At 56.6% G+C, this 16,166-nt stretch overlaps 2 protein-coding genes across 5 annotated transcripts; both read left to right on the top strand.

Moving 5' to 3' along the window:
* Window positions 1–1,962: 1,962 nt before the first annotated feature.
* On the top strand, window positions 1,963–5,581 carry RPS14 (ribosomal protein S14). Its single transcript, XM_052816203.1, has 5 exons — window positions 1,963–2,182; window positions 3,522–3,672; window positions 3,990–4,151; window positions 4,650–4,726; window positions 5,480–5,581. Exons 2-5 carry the CDS (start codon window positions 3,524–3,526, stop codon window positions 5,545–5,547), a joined length of 456 nt encoding a protein of 151 aa, XP_052672163.1. The 5' UTR covers window positions 1,963–2,182; window positions 3,522–3,523; the 3' UTR covers window positions 5,548–5,581.
* A 5,571-nt stretch (window positions 5,582–11,152) lies between these two features.
* Window positions 11,153–15,873, top strand: CD74 (CD74 molecule). 4 transcript variants are annotated; one of them, XM_052816199.1, is made up of 9 exons: window positions 11,153–11,330; window positions 12,716–12,891; window positions 13,004–13,092; window positions 13,196–13,249; window positions 13,488–13,583; window positions 13,822–13,912; window positions 14,338–14,526; window positions 14,900–14,983; window positions 15,211–15,873. In XM_052816199.1, exons 1-9 carry the CDS (start codon window positions 11,260–11,262, stop codon window positions 15,219–15,221), a joined length of 861 nt encoding a protein of 286 aa, XP_052672159.1. In that variant the 5' UTR covers window positions 11,153–11,259; the 3' UTR covers window positions 15,222–15,873. The 4 variants fall into 4 exon arrangements, with proteins under 4 accessions (XP_052672159.1, XP_052672160.1, XP_052672161.1 ...); XM_052816200.1 differs by having other exon boundaries at window positions 11,201–11,330; window positions 15,214–15,873; XM_052816201.1 differs by lacking the exon at window positions 14,338–14,526 and having other exon boundaries at window positions 11,204–11,330.
* Window positions 15,874–16,166: the final 293 nt, after the last annotated feature.

Raw genomic sequence — 16,166 nt, 5'->3', positions numbered from 1 at the left:
TTTTTTTAGAAGCTCATCTGGTTATTTCAGCCTGTTACCCCATAAGTGGAGGCTTGCCCGTTTCCTTGCCTCCGGCTTGCATCTCTTCCAGGGGAACATCTGTAGGCTGGTGCAAGCCTCGCAGAGGATTGTCGCAGCCTGCCCTGCACGCGTGGCTCCCTGGGGAGAAACCCACCCTGCCTGGCTCAGGCTGCCTGCGTACCCTTCACCGTCCCCATGGCTCCTTCTCAGACGGGTCACCCACAGCCACCACCGCACACGTGGTCTGACGCAGGCTGACCTCTGCAGTGCTTGACTGCTGCTAGCTCCTTCCTTCCCCCCTTCCTTCAAATCAGGCCACGGCCGGTGTCACTGGAGCCCCCGGCTGGAATTACAGCAGTCCCGCCAATGTATATTTTAAAAGCCTCTCCTTCAATACTTAAACAGGAAGATCCCTGACGCAGTGGCAAACTGCTGACAAAGGGAGGAGCGGGCACGAGTGGCCCACAGTGTCGAGGCAAGTGTTACGATGGCACCCGTGAGCACAGAGAGCTTTCCTGGGGAAGAAGCTCAGCACAGGAGAGTGTAGAGAAGCAGGGAGCCTTACGGACCAAACCTCTTCTCCCTGGTGGCAGCTGAGGGGTTTGCATCCTGGAGGGACCTGGGATGCTTGGCCAGAGAAAGGAAAAGGTACTCTGAAAGACATCAGCCTTGCTGGGCACGTGGATGCTCCCCTAAAAACACGCAGCACCCCAGAGCTGCGGAGCTGATGAGCGTGAGAAAGGAGTCAGAAGTTTCCCACGGGCCAGCAGCAAACGCTGTCAGTCCGACAGACATGCTCGACCCTCCCCACAGATGTGTTCTCAGGCCTTTGGACCGTGCAGTCTCCCTAGCGGGGCCATTACAAGGAGTCTCCCCCGTACATCTGCTTCTCCTCTGGTCGGACCAGCTCTGAACGCAGCTCCTGGTGCAGATCTGAAGGCCTGTCAGCCTTCCCCATGTAGGCACCCATGGGTGGGCTCCCAGCCTGTCACTCACAACCCAGACCTGCCTGGCTCCGAGCTCTCCGCTTCCCCGGAGGACTAAGCGCCGGAGGCAGCTCAGTGCCTGGCAGGGGCATCTGGAAGCAGGGCAGGATCAGGCCCAGGAAGCGTATCACAAGCGCTACGAAATCAGGTTCAATCTGCCTTTTTTCCAAAGGTCTTTGATGTTTCCCATCCTTACTCTCCCAAGCGCTTTTTAAATCACTTGGAACTAGAAAATATTCGCTTGCTGGACCACCTTAACATAAAACTTTACAAATTTACACTCTGTTTGCTGTAGAGGTGGAACAAATCTCCCCCAATAATTGTTGTGGGAGATAGTCCCTGCACCAGCGCTCGCAGCTGCAAAGTCTACACCACTCACATCAGCCGCCCGAGTTCCCAACAGAGAATTACCTGTACTGAAATCTCTCCTGTTAGCTCTTTAAGAGAAAATACACCAGACTTCCAGATATTAAAACCACCATGTACATCCCCTTACGGGTAAATTCCCACACACCTCCTCGCAGTCAGGGCTCCCACCTGAGCTCAGGGCAGGGACAAGCAGCTGCCTGGACCCCCACGACACCTCGCTGTGCTCAGCCGCCAGACGGCGGAGCGAGGGGGAAAGGCCTGTGCCCCGGCCCGGCTCTAGCTGAGCCCGGGCAGTGCCGACTGCGGCTGCCCGGCCGGGAGGAAGCGGTCAGCGTGCTAGCATTACACCGATTTTCCTCTCGTTGGTTTTTAAACTGATCCGGGCCTGCGTTTCCAACGCTCTCCCGGCACGGCTCTGTCAGGGGCAGAAATAAGAAACCGGGCACCCGCCGCCATCTTGGGGAGGGACGCTCGGCAAGCGGCCGCCGCCATCTTGGGGGGACCCCTGGGAGGAGGGCGCCGCCATCTTGGGAAGGGACGCGGGGAGGGGGAGGCGGCCGCGCCATCTTGGGGAGGTCGGCCCGGCTTGCCCTCGGGAGCGCCCTTCACGATTTCACGGCGGCGGCCGACGTGGCGGGATCGGGATCGGGATCGGGGTAGAATCCCGCCCTGCGATGGGGGAAACGCCGCTTCCCTCGGCGGCACTCGGCCGCCTCCCGTCACCACTTCCGGGTGAGCGGCGGTGACCTCCGCCCCCTGACCCTGCCGCTTCCTTTCCAGCGGCGGCCGCCGGAGGAGACGCGCAAGTGAGTGCGGGGCTGCCGCGCATCCGTCGCCATCCGCCCGCCCGCGCCTCGCCGCCGCCTCCCCACCCGCCGTCCGCCTCCTCGGGCCCGGGGCTCCGCGGGGCAGCGCGGACGGCGCGGGGGAGGCGCGCCCGGCGGAGCGGGGCGCTAGGCCGCAGGCGAGCCGGGGGCTGCGTAGCTGGGCGCCCGGGGGAGGACCGGCGCTCACGGCTGGGGCGGAGGAGGTCGGGAGGCAGGGCCGCGGCTCTGTGCTCGGCCGAGGCTGCGGGAGGCGGCTGCGGGCCTCCTCCCGCCCGCTGGCCCCTGAGCGGCCGGGGCTGTGTCCAGTGCGGCCTCAGGTGAGCGCTGAAGAGCAGCGGGCTCGTTGCTCCGAGGTCAGTATCGGCGGTAACAGCGCCCAGGGCTCGGTGTTTGCTCTGTCTGTCCTGTGGGTATCGCTGGGCTTTATGGACCCCAGCTGGGGACGGTAATGTCCATGGAGCCTCTCGCTGGCTGTCAGGAAGGGGACGTGGCTCTGTCAGAGTGGCCATGTAGGCCTTGATTTAACAGTCGGTGCTCAGGGCTGTTTTCTGTGGAGGGGACCGTCGGGCTGAGGCCTGTGAGTGAAAGTAGGTCGTGCTTGGATTGATTTCCTTAATGAAGTCACTAGATTTCTCCAAGGTGCCAGTTGTAGCTGGTATTTGGCAGGAGAGGGCAATAGGGAACAGACTTCCCGTGCTCCGGAGCAGTTGCAGGGGATCCCCAGCCACCTAACCAAGCACTGCTGACTGCCATGTCTGCCCACCTTCCATAGCTGGGTATAGGCTTCAGAGGCAGAAGACTTACTTGGGCTAGTCCCAAGGATGTGGTTAGGAGACCAATAACAAGGAAGAACCCAAGCTAGTATTTGAAAGGTCTGCAGAGTCAGAGCTTTGTGACAGTACCTGGGTCTTTAATAATTGTTTGGCTAGGTATTTTCTTTCCATAAAGTCATATAAATAAGCAAGGAGAAGCTCTTGGCATTGTTGGTTATCAAGGAAAGGGGTTCCCTGTGCTGCAGCAGTGCCTGGGGACATCAGCTGCCATGAAGCACAGCTTAGGTAGCTTCTACTGTGAAGTGCTGCTGGAGAGACCCCACTAAACAGTTGTGGGTGGTGACCTGCCTGCCAGCACACAGCAAAGCTCGGAATCTTGGGTTTTATAAGAAGTCCACTTGTACCCCAAAATTACTACCTGTGTTTTGCCAACGGTAACTCATTTATCTTGCTTGGTAAAAGGTTGCAGTAGCAGGGAATTTCCTAAATCCCATAAGAGAATGCTGAAAAAATCCACCATCACTCATACTTTGGTTGTTGTTCAGAAATGGCACCTCGTAAGGGCAAGGAGAAGAAGGAAGAACAGGTCATCAGCTTGGGACCTCAGGTTGCTGAAGGAGAAAATGTGTTCGGCGTCTGCCATATCTTTGCTTCCTTCAATGATACTTTCGTCCATGTGACTGATCTCTCTGGCAAGTGAGTATTGAACGCCAGTCACCTCCCTGCAGTACCTGGCTCCTTTGGTTTTGAAAACAGAAATTAGATTTGACTAGGGGTTCCAACAAAATCCTTGAGCCTCTGCTGAGCTGTAAGATAAGATGGTGTGCGTACATGAACATAGACCAGATGGCTTGGTGTGCTCCTCTGTGATGAATATTGTGCTCAAGGTACTGGATGGCAGCTTATTCATCCTGTAACACTCAAAATACCTGGTTCTGTCTGTACCCAGAAGCTGGTTTGTGGAGAGGAAAGAGGAAGGGCTTTTTTCTGAATGTCTTCTTTCCCTTTTGTAGGGAAACCATCTGCCGTGTGACTGGTGGCATGAAGGTGAAGGCAGACAGAGATGAGTCTTCTCCCTACGCAGCTATGCTGGCAGCCCAGGATGTTGCCCAGAGGTGCAAAGAACTGGGCATCACTGCCCTGCACATCAAGCTGCGTGCTACCGGTGGAAATAGGTATGTTGGAGGGGCTGGGCCCAGCATTCCCAGAGGATGTGTCTGGTCTTGGATCCGTGCCAGATTGCACCACATCCCTTCTTTGCGCTGCCTCAGTTGGTGAGGTAGATGCACCCTGTGAACTTGGCTTTAAACTTGACCTGAAGGATGTCTGTCACTTTGTATGGTGACTGGCTGTTGTCATCTCTCACTGAGCATCTGGAACTCATTCTGAATGGGCGTCTTCAGTTGACTGGAGCTAGGGTATGCTCTTATTTAGCTGGTGGTGGATGGGAGGTGCTGTCAAACTTGGAGATGTGTTAGCTTGGAATGACAGTGAAGTGCCTGTCTGGTGGCTGATTGTGAATGGTTTGGGTCTGGGGACAGGAGGAGGGTGAGTTCTGGTATCTGGATGTTTTGGGCTGGGGAAACTGTGATTTTAACATTATCAGTTGTTTGTGAACTGTGTTCAACTCCTAAATCGTTTAAGGGATTATTGGTTCTGACTGTCTCCTCCAGGACCAAGACTCCTGGACCTGGTGCTCAGTCAGCACTGAGAGCTCTGGCCCGATCTGGAATGAAGATCGGCCGCATTGGTGAGTGATGGAGAAAGTGATAGCTAGATGTGTATGTCATGGTATATCAGTGCAGAGCCTTGTTACTTTGGAGAGAAAAAAAAAAAAAAAAGAAAAACAAAACAGAAAAACAAAACTATGTTTTTCTTGGCCTCTGTCAGATGGCACTGAAGGTGTGGTTTAATTTAAACAGATTCTTAAATTGACAATTCACCAGGAGGTGGCATAAACAGACTTGAGAAACCAAGTTTCTGTCTGCACAATAAACCCCAGCTGCACAGCAGGATGCTGATGCTCCTCTGACATAACAGCGTTTGTGCCAGAGCTGTTGAGTTGCCTAGAAATCCCATGTTGGTCTCGGTTTAAGAGTGTGACTCAGTAATGATGGAATTCCTCCAACTGTTTGAGAGACAGTCCCAAACTTTGTAGGGGAGTCACAAGAAGCAGTGGTGCTGGCTGCTCTGAAAGATACATCAAGCACCCTCTGTTTCTTTGGAAACGCTGTGGCTGCTTGGTTTAAGTGGGATGGGAGATGGGGATTTTTGCTTCCTAAGCATTAAATCACTGAGTACCCAGCCCTTGGCGAGTTCACGAATGTCTGCACTCCCGTGGAGCGTTTCTTCTGCCTGTGCATGGCTCCTGTGGTGACTGACTACTGAGGTGCAGCCGTGGGATCTTGGGGTGACTGCTGGGGTTGGGTGGCTGTGCCCAGTTGGTTTCTTGGGGTATCTCTGGAAAGTAACTGTGTGTTTTTGGGTTTTCTTCTCCCCGCAGAGGATGTCACCCCCATCCCCTCTGACAGTACTCGCAGAAAGGGTGGTCGCCGTGGACGTCGTCTGTAAACAATGCTGCACCTTTCGTTATTAAAGCTCTCTTAAACCTCTTCTCAGCTGTGTGTTTTCTTACTGAGGTACGCTCAGAAGTTGAGTGGCTTTAGTTTAATTACATCCACCAATGGCTTATGCTCTGAAGCTGGGCTTCTGGTTTGTGTTGGGGTTAGTACTGCTGCAGCAGAGGTGCTTTTGAATTACATGGGAAAAGCTTCTAAAAGCACTGGAATTACAGCTCCCTCAGCTGCTCTGTTTATGTATTTATACTTCCAGAGGTATTTAAGAAAAATGACTCCTTGCCTCTTAGTCATGCCCTGCTTCCTGCACTGGTGTTTGCCCTCCACAGAATGTGCTGCCGTCACCTGGAGTAAATGCCCATTTCCACCTTTGCCAGTGTTCCTCTTCCTAGCTCTCCAGGCTTTGAAGTCACTCCTGTTCCTGTTGCTTCCTCGGCTGTAACAAGATTTTAGACCAAGACGAGATTCATGGGCATACAATACTTGAGAAGTGTAGTTGAAGTTAGGTGTGTTCTGTATGCTTGTGGTTAAAATAGCTGTGGCTTCTACAGCTTGAGAGAGAGAGATGAAATTGTCAAAGTTCCTCCTGTGCAGTGGTGATGTCAGCCCTCATACAGTGCAGTGCCTGTTTGGACGTGGGTCTGTCTTGCACTATCCTGCGATAGGTAGGTAGGAGTTTATTGCAGTCGGCTACAACTTATGGTGCTTTCCCTTGTTCAGTGGAACTCTTGGCAATGAGCGAGTGAGCTCATCTGGAGCTGGTAAAGTGTTTGCCCAGGAATACTTGCGGTCAGGTTTAAGTGATGGTTATTTATCAGAATTGGTTGAAAAACTGTAGGGTTCTTAGCACAGTTACATGGCAAATAGTAGTCCTATACGTGAGTGGCGCAGCCTGTAAAATGAAGCTGGAAGGCGGTGTTCTGATGTCCTGGGCTCCTGGACAAGGTCTGCCTCCAGATCCCGAGGCTTGAGACCCTCGCCGCTTTCGCGGGGGCTCTTTCCCACACCTTTGCATCTTAAAACACTTTATGAGGGATTCCTTCACCTGCCTGCTCCTGGCCTCCCTCCCCTCATGGGAAAGGATGCTTTGAGTGATGGTGGTGTTGGAGGTGCTCCGCTCTCAAAGCAGGCTCTGTTCTGGTAAAGTTACTCAGCCCGGACTGGATCCAGGAGATGTTGCTTCTGTCAAGCTTGGTCTTCAGTTGTCAAGCCCTAGCTCTTGCACAGTACAAGGGGATGAGTTTCACAGAGGAGGAAACCAGGCTGTCTGATCTGAAGCTGCGGTGCCTCTCGATCTTCATAGTGAAAACTACTTGGATGCTTGTGGTTTCAAAGTGAGTCATGATCTCTTGGAGGTGTTCTTGCTGTGGAAAAGAAAGCTGGGCTCGTGAGCAAGCTAACTACTGCTGGGTTTTCTGCAAACTGTTGCTTAATACATGACTTCCCCTTTCTGTGGAAAAAATCTCTGCCTGGACAGATGTTCCTAAGCCAGCATTTCCCTTGGCGCAGCCATAGTGTTTTATTTGCAATTTTATATGTGGCCATGGAAAACTTTAGAATAAACTTCCCTTACTGTCTTAGAAGTGCACTATTTGCTGTTCAAATCACAGTTTTCCTGTACTTAAAGTGTTCTTTAAACTCTGAAGAGAAGGTGCTGAAAAAATGAAACCAGCGGTGGCTCAGCCAGCGTGGAGCTGAACTGAGGAGGGAACAGGGCAGAGGACTGCAGCAGAGCAGGATGCTGTTTGCGGGAGGCGAAGGTGTGGCGCGTTACTAACAGCTCATCAGTTTTTTTGGTTTTTTTTTTATTAATATACTCATAGATACAGTGAAACGTGTTGCTGTTCTGGTATGTGTTACTTTGTCCCAGGTGACATTCATGCGGCTACTTCACAGGGTACATTTGGCGAGAGTTCTACAGGAACATAAAATCCAACGCAGGACCTTTGCAGCGGTACAAATTTAACAGACCGGGCTCATCTCTTTTAGGTGCAGTTTGTGATGTTTTCTGCTCAGTTCTATCTCCCTTCTGCTGCCCACCAAGGCAGAGCACAGCCAGCCTGGCGCAGAAAAGTTTAGCCCTGCAGTGTTTAAGGGCAGATGTGGCAGTGGGAAGGTGTCTGCCTCAGTACCGCTCCGAGGGCACGAGAAGGTAAGCGGCTTTTTATCCGGCTGGTGGGTTCTCCCCTTGTAGCAGTCTCGGGCTGATCTCCGGGCAGCACAGACCTGGCTGGCACCCGGTGGCAATGAGCCTTGAGGTGGCATTGGTCTTGCTCAGCTCTGGAGAGGTGGTTGCTGAAGCACCAGCTGGGACCTTTGTGTCTAACCCGAGGCAGGAGGAACACAGACCTACTGCCCTGCTTGGTGTATCCTCCCCTGGGGAGGTTTTCTGGGGCTTGCACAGGTGGCAGGAGCTTTGCCCGGCGCAGGAAGGTGGATTTGCTTTATTAGCCCTTAATCTTTGGAAGCAGGAGCTCTGCTGAGCATGCAGGGCTGTCCGGGCTGAGCTGCTGTAAGCCCAGCCCATGCCACTTGCTGCCCTTGCTGTGCCGTGGGCAGAGTGTTTGTTCCCTGACCTTGCTGTACAATTAATGGCAAAAATAGCTTTTATTTCTTGGCTGATCTGATGTCTTTGAAACAACTTCCCGTGTTGGTGTAAACCCCCCGAGGGAAGAAATGGTGAATGAGGAAGAGAAACCGGAGAGCCAAGCAGGTCGCTGCATGGAGCAGGCTAGCTGGCACACATCCCAGGGCTGTATGGAGGGAAAGACTCTCCTGGCTGAGTGGTGTGGATGGGTTTCATGGCTCTTGCCAGTCCCTGCCCCTACCCAGCTGGCCTGTCTTGTGTGATTTGGCAAGGAACTGCGTCACCTGCAAACCCCCTGCAGCTGGGTGATGGCTCCCTGCCTCCGGCTGCATGGGTGGGAGATGTGTGGCTGCCCACCCTGTGTCTCCCTGGCAGGGATGCTCGTCCTACCGAGGGCATGGGGCTTCTCGGGGGCTGCAGTGCATCCCCAGAGACGGGTCTGCGTTTGCTGGTGAGCCCTGTGGCTCGGCCGTTCCACTTGGGTTTGCCTGGGGCTGATCCTGTGCTGCCGAGGGTGTCTTCTCACCGGCAGTGAGAAATGTGGGTTTGTTCACCACATGTCAGTCTGTGCAGGATCTGCGGGCTGTGATACGGAGGCTCGGCTGGTAATGAATGGCTTCACATGAATGCCTGGGGGGTTATTTCTGCCTCCCTGCCCGAAATAATTGCTCTGCCGGCTTGGGTCAAGGTTCCCAGAGAACAGGCATGTCTGAGCCCAGTCCTGAAACTGCTCCTTGCTCCAGATGGCTTCTTTTACCCCCAAAAGACAGCTGGTTCCCCAGCCTCCTGTCATAGTGCTTGTCAAGTTTTTCATGGGCAGCACAAAATGTGCACAAATACGAAGCCTTGGGGGTGACAGGGTGGTGACGAGCCTGTGCTGGGTCTGGGTGCCAGCCTCAGGCTATGGAAGAAAGAGAGAGGGATAAGGCAGGCTGAAAGCTGCTCTGTAAAAAGGTCTGCATCTTCCCAGGAAAATCCATGTACAGACTTAAAACACGTTAGATGCCACAGCCCTGTGCAGAAAGGCATGGCCGGGGGGGGAAGTACTGAAGAAGTTAATGGAAATGTCTGTGTGCAGAGAGAGGTCTGATTTGGTGCTGACAGTCCCCAGCTGGGCTTGGGGCTGGGGGCTCAGCCTGCCTGTTGGGGGGAGCAGGGCTCTCCCCCACCCCCCAGTTTATTGCCTGTGTTTGTGGTTTGCAGAGTTGGGCCCAGCTCTGTGAAGTCGTGAGGGGGTTTGCTCTCGAGTTCCTGTTCAGCCTTTCCTTAGTTCCCCTTAGGGCTAAGACTGGTCACGGAATGTGCCTGGAGCGTGGCCCCAGGGTGGGGGGCTTGCGGCAGTGAGCAGCTGAGCACAGGCTGGGGCTGCAAGAAAAACCCATGTCCCCCCAACCCCCCCAGTGCCCACTGTGGGCTGAGAGCGAGGGGAGAGCTGAAAAATTTATGGAAGGGTTTTATGTGCTTTTTTCTTCTTCTTTCCCCCCCCCCTCTTTTTTTTTCCCCTTGTTTTTTTAAAACACCTCAGATGGTTTTTAAAGGTAGCATCCCCTAAAAAAAGCAGCAGCAAAGTTATTTGTCTTCAAAATAGCCTGCGGGGAGGAATGCAGGTGGGGGCAGGAGCTGGGGACACAGGTGGCCTGGGGTGAGGCTGATGGACACCCTTGGGCAGAGGGTCTGTGCACCCCTGGGTGCCCCGGGACTTTCCCAGCTGGGTCGCATGAGCCTGGGGATGGGACGGGGCTCCGAGCACCGAGGCCCTTCCCCTGCACGGGGGCTGCGATTTCCCACCCGGGAAGCTGGAGCATCGTCCCACCAGCGCCTGCTTCTCCTCCAGAAACAGCATCTGCCAGGAGATCCTGCCCTACTCCTTAGAAATGCTTTTAGGTTGTTCCTTAATCCTGCTCTCCCAGCGTGCTGCCAGGGACTGGCTGTGCCGTCCCTGCCGGTGGGATGGCTCCGGGATTGACCCCAGGAGAAGGGATGGAGTCGCTGAAGAAACCTGCCCGTGCTCACCCCCGTCTTGCCACTTTCTGGCCCTTGGGCCACGCATGAGGAAGTTTGCCTGGTAACTAGTGATGCCCGGATGGATTGCTTTTCGTTTCACGCTCGGAGTTTCACTTTTGGCTGAACCCGGGCCTCGTTGTGCTGGGTCCTGACGCTGGAGTCGGCTCGGTGCTGGGTGCGGCGTGCCTGGCAAGGCCAAGCCCCACGGCACAGCGCTGGCATCGGGGATACGTTACATCCGGGCTGCCCTGGGTCTTTGTGTAAAATCACCTAAAATCAGCGTTATGGGGTGGATGGCTGCTCTCGCCCACTAAGCGCTAGCAGGGCTGTGGGGTGGGCTGGGAACCCACGCTGCCCCACTCCCACTGGTGCTTTGGGGGTCACCCACCTTGAGGGGCTGCTTCTCCTCCCTCGGGTGTGGGGGTTCAGCCCCCCTAAAGCTGCTGCAGGCAGGGCGAGGGGGGTGCTGCAAGAGGGAGAGGGGCTTGAAAACACTTGGTGGTCCTTTAATTGTTACCCCCCCTCAACCTGAGAGGTGCTGGCCAAGAACCCTCACCCAGGGGGGGTCCAAAGTGACCCTCGAGGTGGGGTTTGGGCCGAAGTGCAGCTTTTCCCTGGCAGCAAAGGTGAGTGAGGAGGGGTGTACCCTGACGGCATGCCCCCACGGAGGGTCCTGCTTAGCCTTTGGTGTGGGGAGCCCTCCCCACGGCATCCCACCTCCTGCCTCCTTCGTCCCCCATTGCCTCCCACCTCCACATACCACGTACCAGTACCCCGTGTCCCACCTCCTGCCCCTCCGGGGGTACCAGACCCCCAGGCCCATGGTACCGTGTGTCACCAGGCTGGGTGTCGTGACCTGCCCGTGGCCGTGGGGTGGGAAGCAATGCCCCACGAAGCGGCTGCAGTGCTCACAGCCGGATCCAGCATCATTTCTGGATTGGAGACCTTCTGAACAGAGGTCTGCCTGGCAACAGGTGATGCAGGCACCAGCAGCCAATGGGGCTTTTTTTTTGCCCCCCCCCGGAGGTGGCAGGGCAGGGTGGGGACCTGGGGGGGGTATTTCCAGCGACAGCACTGGGGGTGTTCATTGCCCATAGGTGTGCTGACAGCAGAGCCATGGCCGAGGAGCAGCGGGACCTCATCTCTGACCGCGGCAGCAGCGTGCTCAACGCTGGGGACACCCAGAGGTGCCGCTGTTGGGGGCACGGGGATGGGGGCCGGGGGGTCAAGGGGGCACGGGGAGGGCAAAGCGGGCACGATGGGGACGTGGGGCAGAGGGGACGTTGCGTGGCTGTTGGGTGGAAGGGGGTAGAGTTGGGCCAAGGGGGCACAGAGTGACCATGGGGCAGAAGGGGGGGGTCACGCTGTGGCTGCGGGGCGCTGTGGAGCCGAGGGGGGCCGTGGGGTGGCTATGGGGTGGAAGGGGCCGGAGCGTGGCTGTGGGGCGGGCAGGGGCACAGGGTGGCCGTGGGGTTGAGGAGGGGGTCACTGCATCTCAGGGGCGGATGGGGACGTGGCATGGCCAGGGGGTGGACCGGGTCACGGTGTAGCTATGGGGCAGCTGGGGGCACGGCGCGTCTGTGGGCCTGGAGCCATGGCTGCGGGCTGGATGGAGGAACAGCGTGGCTGTGGGGCAGGCAGGGACACAGCACGGCCCCAGCCTTGTGGGGCCGCTCCCCGTGTCCCCAACCAGCCCCCATCTCCCGACCTCTTTGGGCCCGCCCCGAAACACTTCCAGCCAATCAGAAGCCCGGGAGCTCTGACATCATCAGTCACCGGGCAGACATCTGTGCAGCCAGTCCCGCTCGGGACATGGCCTGCAGCAGCAGTGGCAGCCGGGCAGCACCCACGGGTGTCCCCACCTCGTCGGGCAGCAGAGGCAGGTGGTGGCTTTCTGGGGCACCACCGCACCCCACCAGTGCCCCGTTCACCCCGGCGGGGCAGGATCTGGCCCGGGGAGGCCTTGGCGGCATGGCAGGCAGCCACTGGGTGCTCGGCTTTGCCTTCCCTTGGCATCCCAGTGCCGTGGCAGCGCTTCGACACCCGCCTGCCCGGCCTGCCTCTGCCCTCGGGGTGCCCCGCACCTTCGCTTTTTGCACGAAATTTTACAAATTAAGTGCAATCCGGCATCCCGTGGGGTATGTCCTCAGCCCCCCAGGACCAGCAAGGCTTCAGGTGGCTTCATCAGCCCGCAAAAGGCGATGCCCAGAGCGATGCCGTACCCCAAAATCCCCTGGCAGCGCCCTGCCCGCAGCCCCCGTGTGCCCACGCGCTCCTCGGGTACCCCTCCGGTGCCTCCCCTCCTCCTCGCCCCCGCGGTGGGTTTCGGTTCCCCCAGTACGGAGGAGTGACCTTCACGCTGAGATTTCACTTCTGCACGCCCGCGACAGGGGAATTTGCATTTGTCTGGCTGCAAACCCCCCGGGAGGGGGGGTGTTTGTGGTGGTGGGGGGGTGGCAGGGGGTGACGTGGGCTGCAGGACGTGTTTGGGGGGGGTGGTGGTGATGGCAGGGTATGAGGACATCTCCTGGTGCCGGTGGCTGGGGCTGAGCTCCCTCTCCGTGTCCTGCAGGTCTGCGTGGGGCCGCAAAGCCGCCCTCTCCACGCTTTCCATCTTGGTGGCCCTGCTGATCGCCGGCCAGGCTGTCACTGTCTACTTTGTCTACCAGCAGAGCGGGCAGATCAGCAAGCTGACCAAGACCTCCCAGACCCTGCAGCTGGAGGCACTCCAGAGGAAGCTGCCCGCCAGTCAGTAGCCCCATGGGCACCAGCGGAGGGGGTGGTGGTGGCCAGGGAGAGGGGACGGGTCCCCCCTGGACCACCCAACCCAGCGCCCCTCACGTCGCTCCTTCCTCGGCAGGTGCCAAGCCAGTGAGCAAGATGAGGATGAATCTAGACATGCCTCTGGCCGTGAGGGTCCTGCCTCTTGCCCCCTCTGCAGACAAGATGGTAAGAGATGCCCACGGCTGCTTGGCACTGGCTGCTGGCTGCTGCCCTCGGGGCTCGCTGCCAGCCCTTGCGCTCATGCTGTCCCTTTGCCTTTTCTCTTGAGAACATGGCCCCTCCTAGCAACAAAACCGAGGACCAAGTGAAGCACCTGCTGCTGGTAAGGTCCCCCGCTCCCCCACCGATCCCGTAGCTGCCCCCTGAGCTGCAGGAGGCGATGGGACCTTCTGCTTCCAGCTTGTTGTCTCTTGGCTGGGTCTGGGGTTTCTTGGGGTGCTCAGTGTTGGTGGGAGCTCGTGGCCTCCTGCAATGTCCGTCTGGCTGATACAAGCAGAGCTTCAACCCACCCTCCCCCTCATTTTTCTTTGCCCTGTCTCACCGTGGTGGTCACTCTGCAGCAAGCAGACCCCAGGAAGACATTCCCAGAGCTGAAGGACAACCTGATGGACAACCTGAAGAGCCTGAAGAAGACCATGACTGATGCAGACTGGAAGGTCAGTGCTTGCTGCCATCCTTCTCTTCCCCTTCCAGGAGTACCCCGCTTTGGGGAGGGACTGGGGTGTCCACACCTGGAAAAACAAAGTCCTGCTTGAGCCAGCCTTGGGTTACTCCCACCCCAAGAAAGGTGGTGGTGCTCACGACCTTCCTTGGCCCAAGGTGGAGCTTGCGGCACGGCTCCCCCCATGGTGCACCCCCCCGTGCCGGTTAACATGCTGGTTCCTCTTGTTGCAGTCCTTTGAATCCTGGATGCACAAGTGGCTGCTGTTTGAAATGGCCAAGAACCCCAAGCCGGAGGATCGTAAGGCGATCCCAGTGGAGAAAGGTATCAGGGAAGGGGGCTGCTGAGCTGGGGAGGGTTGGGACTGGCCCTTTGGGAGCAACCACCCCCTAGGAGGTGCCAGCATGGGACTTCCCAAAGGCAGCTGAACCCTCTGTCCCCTGACCGGTCACGGACCCCTTCGTTCCATGGGGAACCTCTTGGTGGTGACCTTTAGGACATCACAGAGCCACTGCCCGTTGCCTGCAGGGCATTTGGGATGAGCAAATATCTGAAAAGCCAGAGCAGCACACCAAATCCTCAGTTCTTGGCTAGCCCAAGAGCTTTAGAAATGTCACCAGGATGGGGCTTGTTCACCTTTTAAATTTAATTTAACTGCTTCTGGATTAAAAAGCTCCCGCTGAGGCTGCCGAGCGGCAGAAGGGCCCGAGGGGCTCATGGTGTCTCCCCTTTGTTTTTTATTGCCCTAGTGCAAACTAAGTGCCAGGCGGAGGCCAGTTCTGGGGGTGTCCAGCTGGGTCGCTTCCGCCCACAGTGCGATGAGAACGGCGACTACCTGCCCAAGCAGTGCAATGCTGCCACAGGCTACTGCTGGTGCTCCTACAAAAATGGCACCAGGATTGAGGGCACTGCTACTCGGGAAAAGCTGGACTGCCCCGGTAGGTCGCCAGGGAGGGGATGGAGGAGAGGAATGAGCAGCGTGCATGGATGCTGCCCCGTTTTGCTTGCAATTAGGGAGAAGGAGAGCTGCCAGGGAGAGGAGAGGAGGGTGCCCAAGCGGTGGAGAGCATTCCTCACCCCTCTTTGATGCCAGCGTGTTAAGGCTGGAGGGGACCCTAAAAACCACAGCCCTCCTTGGGTAGCTGCAGCTAGAGCCAAGGCGTGCAGTCGCAGTTTTCTATGAGCCCCCCCTTGCCCCCAAACCCACAGCTCAGCCCATGGATGCAGGCTCTCCCCCACTGCCCTCAGAGGGGTAGGGACGATGGGGCAGCTCCAGGTATCCATCACGCACGTCCTGCCCTCCCTCTGCAGGTGCTGCTCCTGCCACCACCCCCGTGGACCCAGAGGAGATGATCTTCTCCGGGGTGGATGCGTTCCAGCTGGGTGCAGAAAAAGGTGAGGGTCCAAGTGCAGTTGTGGGACTGGGAAGGGGAAAGCCCTGGGGGCTGGGGCAGAGGAGGTGGGGGAGCTGGGGGAGGTACTGGTCCACCCCCAAGAGCCAGGGCAGCACCGAAGCATCACTGGGGAGGCAGAGGTTGTGATGGAGACAGAGCAAAAGCAGCCTGGGCTGTGGGAGGTCCTGGAGCCATCTTTCTTACTGATTCCCTCCTCTCTTTCCCCAGCAGCCAAGTAGAAGAGGATGCCAGCGGATGCCTGTCCGGTCTTCAGCATCCCAACTCACACGTTTTATTATTTTTGTTCTATTTCATTTCTGCTCTTACATTGCTTTTCCAAGGCGATTAACAATGGGCACCCCTCAAGGCACCGATTGTGACCCCTCCCCTGCTGCAGATGGGGCTGAGCTGCCACCAGGATCAGTGCTAGAGACAAAGTGTTCCCGCAGAGGGTGGGTAAAGCAGGCTGGAAAAGTATTTCAACTATGTCAGACCCATAAACACTGTTCCATTTTGCTCATCGGCATCCCTCAGCAGCCACGCAGCAGCAGGTGCAGAGCTCACCCCTGCTGAAGAATGATAACCTTAATGCTTTCTTACTCAGAACATTAAAAGCAACAGAACAACCTCCACCAGCTTCTTAACTGACCCCCATAGGTTGAAGCCCTGTTAGATTACTAGAGGGTAGTTTTGTAGATAAGACATTCACCTTCAGCTTTTGCCTTCACGCTCGATAACAGCCACAGCAGTGGGTAAACAGCAGGCAGAGGAGCTGACCCTAGAGTCAGAGGGGCTTCTAATTTTTCTGAATATATCTGATGATAGTTCCTTTATAAATGATCTCACAAGCTAATTATTTCTAATAAACTTTTGAATAAGAAAGCCTTGTAAGCAACTCTAGCAGTGCAGTGCTTGTGAACGGTTTGCAGCTGTCCTAGGTTAAAAATAAATGAATCTTAAGAAAAAAGGGAACATCTGTGCCCCCACCCAGGATCACATATATTCCTTGCCACATTCCTGGCCCATCACTTGTTCCATCTTCCCTGCGCCCTGGGGTCCCCCTGCGCCTAGCACAGCCCAGGAGGCTGAAGTCACTTTTAAGTGAGTTGCAGCGTGGGGGGAGAGGAGAGCAGTCCCCTGTGCCAGGAGCCATCTCCCTTCTGCACCCGGATTGCGCCGGTGTG

Source organism: Harpia harpyja, chromosome 20, assembly GCF_026419915.1.
Source record: "Harpia harpyja isolate bHarHar1 chromosome 20, bHarHar1 primary haplotype, whole genome shotgun sequence".
In the NCBI taxonomy this organism is placed as follows: domain Eukaryota; kingdom Metazoa; phylum Chordata; class Aves; order Accipitriformes; family Accipitridae; genus Harpia; species Harpia harpyja.
This window is presented reverse-complemented; position numbering and strand designations above follow the sequence as displayed.

Bases quoted from the DNA above. Each gene is read 5' to 3' on its own strand.
- CD74 (XM_052816199.1), top strand. From the start codon at position 11,260: ATGGCCGAGGAGCAGCGGGACCTCATCTCTGACCGCGGCAGCAGCGTG. The intron at 12,892-13,003 runs GTCAGTAGCCCC...CTTCCTCGGCAG, and splicing joins CCAGAGGAAGCTGCCCGCCA to GTGCCAAGCCAGTGAGCAAG. The intron at 13,913-14,337 runs GTATCAGGGAAG...TTATTGCCCTAG, and splicing joins GGCGATCCCAGTGGAGAAAG to TGCAAACTAAGTGCCAGGCG.
- RPS14 (XM_052816203.1), top strand. From the start codon at position 3,524: ATGGCACCTCGTAAGGGCAAGGAGAAGAAGGAAGAACAGGTCATCAGC. The intron at 4,152-4,649 runs GTATGTTGGAGG...TGTCTCCTCCAG, and splicing joins CGTGCTACCGGTGGAAATAG to GACCAAGACTCCTGGACCTG. The intron at 4,727-5,479 runs GTGAGTGATGGA...TTCTCCCCGCAG, and splicing joins AATGAAGATCGGCCGCATTG to AGGATGTCACCCCCATCCCC.